Source organism: Olea europaea, unplaced genomic scaffold (genome assembly GCF_002742605.1).
Source record: "Olea europaea var. sylvestris unplaced genomic scaffold, O_europaea_v1 scaffold199, whole genome shotgun sequence".
NCBI classification, from domain to species: Eukaryota; Viridiplantae; Streptophyta; class Magnoliopsida; order Lamiales; family Oleaceae; genus Olea; species Olea europaea.
The window spans coordinates 79,062-90,069 of NW_019237766.1; the positions used below are offsets into that span (position 1 = coordinate 79,062).

The 11,008-nt window shown below is 35.9% G+C and overlaps 1 protein-coding gene across 1 annotated transcript; it reads right to left on the reverse strand.

The window, feature by feature from the left end:
* Nucleotides 1–2,151: 2,151 nt before the first annotated feature.
* On the reverse strand, nt 2,152–2,819 carry LOC111379462 (uncharacterized PE-PGRS family protein PE_PGRS46-like). The gene has a single exon (XM_023002834.1). The coding sequence runs from the start codon at nt 2,748–2,750 to the stop codon at nt 2,358–2,360; it is 393 nt and encodes a 130-aa protein (XP_022858602.1). The 5' UTR covers nt 2,751–2,819; the 3' UTR covers nt 2,152–2,357.
* Between the last annotated feature and the right edge of the window lie 8,189 nt (nt 2,820–11,008).

Here is an 11,008-nt window from a genome sequence, read left to right on the forward strand (position 1 = left end):
TCATGTAATAGATGCCATCATTTCTTGCTCTATAATAAGTGACATCCTTCCTATAAGCACGAGGAAGGTAAGAAAAAAGGCAATTTTGGAATGTGGTAAAGAAGTTTCACAAGTTGAACACTTGAATGTGGGGTGTTCAAAATTTCAGATAGATATATCTTAAATTTTTATTTTTCTTAATTGTAAAATTGACTTTTGAAAAGTGTTTAAAATAAAATTGTTGAACAGCAGGTGAAATGCAAGATTTAATGGATGTATCAGTCTAAATGTGTTACTAAAAGTCAGAATTAGAAAGTCCATGTATTTATCTTATTTGATATTAATACTTCGAAAATTTCTTAGATAACTTTGCAAATGTGCAAGCGAAAAATAAGAGATTGCAAATATTGAAGGTACCAAATTATTTGTCCAAGAGGGACATAAAATATAGTTTATGATGGATATACATAAATCGTTAATGGGATGGGTTAAGCAAATAAGGAAGTTACCTCCGCAAGCAACCCAATAATTGTGATTGAAGATCCCATAAAGAAGGTTTAATGTGGTAGAAACAATCTGTACTTTGTGATTTGTAATAAAACTATATTATTTGTTCTCATCTCTATGGTGATATAGTGTTAATAAATGGGATGTTAGGAAAAGTTTAATTCTGAATAAGTACCAATGCGAGAATTACAACCTTGGAAGACTCACCTATGTAAAAGTTGCTATGAGACCGTAGCTATGAGATTGTACTATTCTGTAAAGACTCTTACTAAAATCAAGATTAGGAAGCACAACCATTAAGAGCACTATCCACTATGAATTAGAGCTTAAATCGATACCGTGTGTGGAACAATTGAAATTTGGTGAAAGGACCTAATTCAATTCCATTATGGCTCTCTCAAATAGAAATTGTTATCACTAAGCAAGGTTTAAATCTAAAAGACACTTACACCTATTATATAGTATAAAATTACTATGAGAGACTTGTTCTTTATCTCCCCGTGGTCATCCCATAGAAGGAGAACTGGCTATGAGCCATATGGATTTTATCTTGAAATCTTATAGTGTTAAAAGTACTCGTATGAAGGGGGAGACAACACGACTTTAGGAAGTGTCCTTAACGTGACTCTCTAAGATTTGCATTTTTAACTCTTCTATTTTTATGTTTAAATTATCATTGAATTATATTTATATTATTTAATTAATTATGTTAATTGACAAATATCTGCACACAAATTATCCATTTCTCCCAACATATCTTATTGTTTGAGAATGACACAACAGCCTAACAAGTGTACTTTTTGGCCCAAAATAAGTGTTTTTTTCTGAAATAATTTTAACACCAGAATTTAGTTCAAATTTCGGGCAATCTTAATGTTCAAGTGAATATGAATAGGGCTAATTGAGCCTTCAAGTCTGCAATTTTAGACACTAATGTGCAAACATTTTCTTTCTTTATTCAGCTTCGAAAATTTCTCTCTTATTGTATGATGATGATACATGATTGTAGCGGGTTCCGAGGTGTGGGGTGGGGTGAATCGGGATTAAGACGTGTGACAATACCAGTGAAAATCAAAGGACTATTCGTTCTTTGGGATGTACCTTTCCTATTTCCATTTTATATGGTAGTAAAAAAAAAAAAAATTTTTTTGGTATATAAAGGATTACATAATTCCCATATGATATTTTATTATTTGTCAATTTAAAGTACAGTCAAATTTTCATTCAATCTTTTCTTTTTACATTATTTTCGAGTAGCGGGTTCCGAGGTGTGGGGTGGGGTGAATCGGGATTAAGACGTGTGACAATACCCGTGAAAATCAAAGGACTATTCGTTCTTTGGGATGTACCTTTCCTATTTCCATTTTATATGGTAGTAAAAAAAAAAAAAAATTTTTTTTGGTATATAAAGGATTACATAATTCCCATATGATATTTTATTATTTGTCAATTTAAAGTACAGTCAAATTTTCATTCAATCTTTTCTTTTTACATTATTTTCGATAATCTTTTTACATTATTTTTGATAACCGCATATGTACCATTTCTATGTACAAATAACATAATTAAAAAAAATAAAATATTATATGTAATTTTTTTTAATCAGATCTTTAAATCCGTAACCGTACATAACACTAAGAAGAACAATAGTCGGATTATAGAATGTTGAAAAATAACATGAGGAGATATATAAAATAGACAAGAAATGAACTTTGTACTCACTAAATTACAGAATTCGGAACACACGAGACCTTGAAAATAAAACTTCAGACAACAACAATCTAATTATACTGAATAATGACACCATGCATGCAAACAATTTTTGAACCCATAATAAACATGAAAATACACTGATAAGATAAACAAACTTCTCAAGGCAAAATGCCGCCGGCACCGGCTGCACCACCAACTCCACCACCAAGTCCGGCGCCTTTGACACCCACACCACCAACTTTTCCAACCCCGCCGCCCAGCCCTCCAACACCGCCAGCACCTCCAAGGCCACCGACTCCTCCAACACCACCAAGAACTGGTAGCACTGGCAACACCCCAGCAACGCCACCAATACCGGCGCATCCGCCTACGCCTCCGTAAGTGATGAAGTTTTTCTGATCATCAACACCGGCAGCAGCATTATGTCTGTTTTCAACATGGCTTAGAGTGTTATCATTAGGGTTTCTGCCTTGTGTGTCGAGAGGAATTTTTCGTGCAGTTGCATGCACAAATACAAGTACAAGCACAAACATTACGTACAATTTTGCCATCGCTCTCTTTCTTTTGCTCTCTCTCTCTCTCTCTCTATATATATATATATCTTCTCTCTATAAATTATACGTACACAGAGACAACAGAGTGAGAATGAAAGTTGAGAAGGATGGGGTATTTAAGGGCATTTTCGAGGCTGAATTGAGTGGAAGACAGTTGGGAGAGTTGACGGAGTATAGTAAATGTTGGCATTAAACTTCTGCTCAACCCGTCTCGATAGTAGCATTTCTATGGGAACAGAAGAAGAGTGAATTACTGTCAACCCACTGCAAAAAGAAAAAAGGATAGTAAAGTTTGAGTTAGGGTTAGCATTTCTCGTTTCTCATTTCAAAATGTGAAAAGAACCTATAGAACATGAAGCCGTAAACTCTGAAGCAAGGAGAGAAGCCAATCAGATCGAGTTGGAGATTCATGAAAAGTGGCTTGGTTAAGGGAATTCACTGGAGTTGTAACAAAAGTGAGTCTTCATCGAATAATTGTATTGCTTATGGACCTGAATCGAGTAATGAATCCGAGACCATGGTGAAACTAATTAGTGAACGTTTGAATTGACTCTTGTGCAAGAATCAATAGACGAGCTATGATTATGGATGACATGTGACGGAACCTAGAGCTAGCTAGTTCAATCAATCAATTGAAGAATAAAAATATTATTATATGATTATTATTTGAAATATATTATAGTATTGTGTCTAATGGTGGAGCCACAAATATAACATTAATGCCCATAAATCCATTCGCAGAACTTGAATGTTATGTCATCCCATGGAAGTTGTGTTGCTTACACTTGTTAGGATTTTGCCATGCAGAATAAATGTTCCTATACACCTCTTCTATTTTTTCATTTTTTTATTTTTTTTTATCGATTTTTGTCTTGATTTTGAAATACTTATTTTATGGGAAATATTGTAGTTTGTTTTGTTAATAATTTTACATAAAATTGAATGGACTCTAACCTTAAATTGATATTACCTGTATAAATTGGTAAAAAACTAAAATTAATAAATGTTGACTATACTTATGTTGACAAAAAAATGTAAATTTATAAAAATATACATATGCATGCCATGTCTCATGATTATGGTCACAAATTTTATTTCATATTACACATTTAAGTCTAATAACATAAAATTTTTATGTACATTTGCTCGATGCATTAGAGAGATCAAATGTAGTAGACTCTAAACATCACTGTAATATTGAATCTTTCAATTAAAATTATAATAAATGAACAAAATTAATCATATTAGTTTCAACGAACAAAATTAATCATAATAAAGAACTTATTTAACTGAATGCAAATATATCGAGAATAATGCTTAATAGTTAATTGGTTGAAACAAACGTTTAACAAGGCTGCTCAAATTAATTTTTAATTAATCCACCACTTTTATCTTTATATATATATATATTGCAAAAAAAGTGCATTTATTGGACCTAGAGAACCGTTATAGTCTATGGTTGTCAAGACCCGTCTAAGGTTCCTGAAAAGTACAGCAGAAAAAGACACAATCTATATTGAAGATGTCGATGTATAGTTGTTTCGCGCGAGTAGTCGCTAACAATTAAAAAGAGATTAGACGATTGTGTAAGGAATAAATCTCTTGAGACAAAGTCCCAAAAAGGGGTGTTTTATTGGCGATGACTTTACAATTGGAACTAAAGAGAATACCTCCATGGAACACAAGCACACGAGTACTGAAAAGAAATGTTTAAGTCTAAACTAAGAAATTGAAATTACATATTCTCTGTTTGAGAGTGTTTGATTCGGGGTCCTTTCCTCTATGTCTTTTCTTCATTTTATATTCCCTTGATGATTTATTCGTGATCAACTGCTTAGAAACTGCTTAATTGCTTTATAACTGCCCACTTTCTTCATAGTGGCCAACTTATCGTGGAAATGCCGTCTTTAACTGCTGCCACTACTCTTTATCGTTCAACCATCTTCAATTGAACTCCTTGAATCGTGAAATGTGAAAAGATCACTCAATAACTGCTTCGATAACTGCACTTTTGGATAACCATAACATCTTATGTTTGCTAAGATCCTGGGTGATTCGAAGGTTTGGACGAGAATAGGGTCATAACTTTGGGCGAATGCAAGGCACTTCATTCGCTCAGATCTTGGGCGTCTTGCAAGTTTGGGCAATGGTGTTACCGCTTTCGTGGGCTTCCACTGTATTCATTAATAACCCTATTTGAGTCTTTATCCTGAATTGCCCAGTTGGGTTTCATTCTTTGGACTATTCGATTTGAGCTGCACTTTTAGCGCGTCAACAATTACCCCCAATATGGCAGAATTAATAACAATTATTAATTTTTTGCCATATTCACTTTGTATTTTCCAACAACATTTGAAATTCCCAAGAATTTCAATCATTATTTTCTTCCATAGCCTAAAAAGGTGCGACGTTGCAAACCCTTATAACCCCCAAATACATGCCATTTCATCGCACCACTAAATCACGCCTCATTGTTTCGCACTTCTCTCTCGCAATATTACTGTTCATTTTCTTGCTTCTCTGCTACGTTTCTCAAGGAAACTTCAACAAAATTTTATTTCATTCCCAATGGCTGCTTCACAAACTTAATCTGGTGACTTTTTCAGTTTCGAAGACTTCCAGCAAATCCTCACTCGGCCATATATAACTCCGAACTTCCTTGCACCAGCCAATGCCGAACTCAATGAGTTCTATCTAGATCCTTCATTCAACAACGTCGAGGCCGTCGAACAAGTGGCGGTGGGCCAGCTGTTCCCTTGTACTCAAGGCCCTCGGTTTCTGAACTCTTTGCCGCTGAGGCCGCTTCGCGAAAGAGGTATTCACACTTGGCCTAAATCTGATGTTATTTTCTGTAGATGGCATGCTCGCCTTGTGGGCCATGGTCCTACCAAGGCAATTTTTGATAGTGCTAGGATTTCTAATTTGTTAGAAATCTCTCTTCAACCCCCTATTTTTGATCCAATGCTTTTTCCTATTGCTTTATGTTTTTGGTCCTCTGAGTATAATACTTTTGTTTTCCCTCTTGGTCCCATGTCCATTACTTTAAGAGATGTTGGGGCCCTAGTAAATTTGCCACCTTTGGGCGATACCATTTTCCCTGATATTTTGATTTCTGGTGTCGCCCCAAAATTTGACAGAAAACTCACCGAGTCCTATTCAAGCCTGCAAAGCTGTTATAATCACTTGAGCCCTGAGCCTTCCCATGCTGAGCGTGTGGCCTTTCTTCAGATTTGACTTTGTAAATATATTCTGTGTGCGCCAAGCGTGAAACCTTCTATGAGCTATTTACCCATAGCGCACGAATTGGCGCGTGGTAGGCCTCTGAATTTGTGTTCTTTCTTTTTGGCTGCCCTCTATAGAGGCATGACTTCTCTTCAATTCTAATTGAAGAATGGTGCATCTCCCACTGGTAGTGAGCCTCTTTGGTTCACTCAAATGTGGATGAGAGCCTATTTTCCATCACTTGGTGCTCTATCCTTGTCCCTTCATTCTGCTAGCTGCTATGGGCTAGCTATTGACCCACTGAGCCCTGTAAATATGTCCAGAAGGGACATCTTTTCATTCTTTTATACTTTGAATTCAATTCATTCATTCTTTCCTTTTCCTCCCCCTTTAACTCTAGATTATGTGCAACCCCCATTGTTCGCAAAATATTTCTTCTCGATTTTAAAACCCACCGCAAGTGTACGGTTCGTTAACAAGTAGTAAAATGGACTATGAGTCCAAGTATCATTCCCACGAGGATTGAATTAGCTCTAATTAGACTAATGTGACCTTAACCGAATCTAATTGAATGAAAATTTGATTTAAATGTGAAAAACCCTAAAATTGGAAGAAATCCCCAATTTGAAACCCTAATTTCAAAATTAGAAACCCTAATCTTGAAATTTCACTAATCGAATGAAATAAACACGCAATTGAAATGTAAATATGCAATTTTAGAACTAATGTATTGAAATGAATTGAAATGAAATCATTAAGAACTTGAATCCCCAGTTGACTATTAAAAACCCTAATTTCACAAATTCAACGAATTATGTCGATTTATATTCTATCGAATTTATTCCCCTTCTTTCGAATGCAAAGAACAAATCATCTACAATCACATAACAATTGGCCAAATAATTATGGAAGCATTCAAATCATATAAATCAAACATTTGTCCAATCGAAACTATTGTTGAAGTAATGAAATAACGGAAATTTAAATCATCAAAAGGTTCATCAAATTCCTAATGAACAAAAACCCTAGCCTATAATCATCATTACAAAATCAAGAAATTGAAAAACGAAATTAAAAGATAATAAGAATACACCCGTATGGAATTTCTTCAATCCGTGTGTATAATCTTCAATCCCGTCTCGAGCCCGTGTGAAATTGAATCCAAAATCAAGTTTCTTGCCTCCAATTTTGGTCTCTCCCTTCTCCCTGGTCGTTCCTCCTCTTCATATGATGAATTTGGGTATTTATATTGCGTCCAAATTAAGTAGGAAAGGAGTTTCAACCAAAACGAAAAACTACGCCCGAAGTTTCAAAAACATACTATGCGACCGCATAGAAGTGATCTATGCGGTCGCATAGATCATTTTTTTCTCTCATTTAATTCCCTGAAACCTTCTATGCGATCGCATAGAAGGTTACACTATGCGGTCGCATAGAAGTAGCCATCTATGTGGTTTGTGCAATTCGGTCCCTGAACTTCTTTGTTACTTCTCTTGACTTCTTTCTTCGATTTCTTTATCTTTTCAACAATTCTTATCTTCCAATTGATGATCGACACTTTCAAATATTATGCCACTCATTCGGCACATCTTTTGAGTATTTGCACTTTAGTCCTCCAAATTTCAATTATCTTCATTTTAGTCCATCTTCCATTATTTCTTCCTCCACTTGTTTTGCTTTGTCATTGAGCTCATACTTGGCATGTTTTTACTCTCGTTTTGCATTTAGCTCAACTTCTCAATATTTACACCTTTGGTCCTCGAACTATCAAATTGTTGCGTTTTGGTCCTTCTTCGGCTCTTTTCTCCCGAATTCCACAATTTCCATTGAATTACCTACAATGCATGAATTTAACTGGATTAAGTTACAATTCAACCATTTTATCCGTGTTTAAGTCATGTTTATGAACCAAATAAGTGTGTAAAAACACACTTATCACCCATCCACCCTGGACAGTACGAGCACTTCTTTGCTTGTTTGGGTTTAGTTTTTAATCGGGAGGGAGTTGTTCCATGATATTTTGACTGGAACCAATGCCAAAGCTAGGGTTGAAATATATGCTCCCCAATTTTTTGCGCGTCAACTTGGTTTTGGCCAAACTTGGCTTGTTCCCCCTCGTTATTCAAAAAATTTGATAGATCGCTTCCACACCATTAATAAGGCAGAGGCATAAGCTATAGATACTAGCAACATTCTTTTGACGAGTAACTTTTCATTAGCCTCCTTCAATCCTAGCTGTGTCATCCATCCCCTTTTTGAACAATTCTGGCCATCAGTGAACCAGAGATTGTTTGCAACTGATGCCAATCGTGCTTTTCATTCACTGGATCAGCCAAACATTTCTTCCACTTATCCTGTTTTGGTCACCCCTGTGTCCATTAGGAGTCCTTCTTTCCCTACTCGTGCTAAATAGTCTGTTCGTCCATCTACTTCTCTTTCTACCAAGCCCACTGCAGTTAAGAGTGCCCCAAGCTGCAAACGGCCAGCCTCAGCATCTCCCATTTTGGAGGATGATGATGATGATGACACTTCTCTCATCGTTAGGAGAAAGGTAATTAAATTAGTTTACTCACAACCATACCTTTCTATATTTGAATTTTTTCTATGTGCTGATGATTTATTTGAATTTCTCAGAAAAGTTCAGCCTTTCCTTTGAAGGCTTTGGTGTTGGCATCTCCTGCTCCATCATTCTCTGTTGAGGCTACTTCATCCAAACCAGCTGATGAAGGGACTACGTTTAAAGAGAGACCTTCGGTCCCGAAATCCTCATCACAACCAATGGATGAGCCACCTTCTTCCCAGGGCGTCAACCCCCCAAACGTCGAACCAGAAGGTGATACATTTTTTGATATTTTACCTTTGCTTGTGCTATTGGTTTTTGATATGTTCCTTTTTAAGTTTTGCAGATGCTCCCATGGATTTGCCCATTGTGGCAAAGCCTTCTCGCCCAGACAAGGGGAAGTCCTCACAAGTGATGGAGCCACAGGTGGTAGATTTGGTTGGGGATATTCCATCTCCCAAGATTGCTGATGAGGTAATCTTTGCTTCACTTTTACTTCCACTTTTTTTATTGTAGTGAAAACCTTCAATGTTGGCAATTTTCTTTGCAGAATGCTGATAAGATTGTGCGTTCCATCCAGGATTTGTTCACTTCCCGGGAGCAAGTCAAGACGTCTCGCCCTGCTTCAATCAGTCGTCCTTCTGCTTCTTCAGAGGAAGATATAAAGTTCCTCAAACAGTCGATATTTGAGTATGTGTCTTTTATGGATATGGACATCGATCAGGTTAGTGCTGCCAAACATAAGGATAAGCTTGAGCATTTGAGTGCAATTTGCATAAGATAAAACATCTAATTTTGGAGGTTATTATCCAAACGGATCAAACATTACATACACGAGGCATTCTAATGAGTAGAAAAAATTGTAAATTATTGAAACCTTACATATGTCTTATGCATTGTAATTTCTATATTGCTATATAATGTGGTGTAAATAAAAGCACAAAAAGTTAGCATGGAAGGATATCGATATCGAAGTTAGATTTAGATTTGTACAAATCCAATATCTCGTAAATTTCAATGTTAAATAAAATATATGAAAGGTAAAAGGACACTAATTTCAAACAACATCATACAAAGATTAGACTCTATTTTTCTAATACTATCATTTAGGGATGTTAAATAGGACGAATTGAGTGCAAAATAACTCGTTCAACAAAAATGTCGCTTGATCCGGCTCATCTTGTGTGTGAGTGTGTGTGTGTGTATATATAAAGCAGCGGACAATGGCAGCGACGGGGCTATCACAGTCGATGACATTTGTAACGAGCAATGCAAGAAAGTCGAAGAAGTTCGTGCTATACTACAAGGAGTCGAGGAGAACCTGAAGACATTTCCAAAGAGAAGGCTCGATTAGCTGCTAAAGAGGTAATTGAAGTTGAATAATTCTGTTTGTACATAATTATTTTCATAGAACAAAAACAGAAGCCTCACGTCAGGTCAGCTCCACTGCTGGACCCCATGTGTTAAAAAATGATAAAAAAATCTTGATCCCACCCATGTGTGAGTAGGAGGTCTGTCAAATGAGGTTCTATACACCCAGCATCTTCCATTGAAGTTCATGTGACACTCAATTGTAGACATGCATACAATATGTATGTAATTATGTTTATTTCCTATGCCAGTGGATGGTAGAAAATCTTGAAGCATGGGTAAAAGTTTTTAATGCAGCACTGCTTATTCATAATCCTGACATTCCCCCTGTTTTTCTGGCACATTACATGTGGACCTAGAAAACTGCCTATAATATATCTATGCGTCATGCTATGAGTCTATCTACGAGGGGAAAGTTGAATACCAGAGTGAAACATCATAAGAGTGCAGCATTGCAAATTGTCTTGTATATTTACGTAGTGCATGTGATAATTTGTATTAATCTCTCTTTATAGTAGTGGTATGACTTTAATTCTAATATAGGTATTATGTAATTGCCTTTGAAAAAGAATGAAAAGAAAGAAAGAAAGAAAGAAAGAACAGTAGGAAAAAAGCAGTTATGGCAGCAGCAACACAAGGCCAAAATGGAAATGTAGCAGCAAAACGAAGACTGGACGCACTCGGATTAAAAGACCGAATTCAAGGTCTTAAAGAGAAAAATGACTTTCTTTCAAAAGAGATTGAACTATGAGAAAGGTGTAGAGGCACGCGAGATAGATGAGATCGATCGAGTAGTCTCAGTTGGAAGTTCTAGCTGTTAATGGATTATGGATCAATTCCCAGTTTTTACTTTTAAAATCTTGTTCTATAGTTAATGCAAGTATCAGCATAAACTTAACTTATGATGAAGAATGTGTATTTTGGTTTTCTTGCATTGAATATTATAATAGAGTTACTCGAATGGATGAGAAGCATCATTATTTTCGTCTTCAACATTATAATATTCTTTACTTCAGCTTTCTTAACCTTGGCCTTCATCACAAAATAAAATTTTTTGAAATTCTGATGGTTTTTTTATTTGACAAAGTATGGAAGCTGTAAT

Excerpts from the sequence above, each read along its gene's own strand:
- LOC111379462 (XM_023002834.1), bottom strand. The coding sequence starts at position 2,750 with ATGGCAAAATTGTACGTAATGTTTGTGCTTGTACTTGTATTTGTGCAT.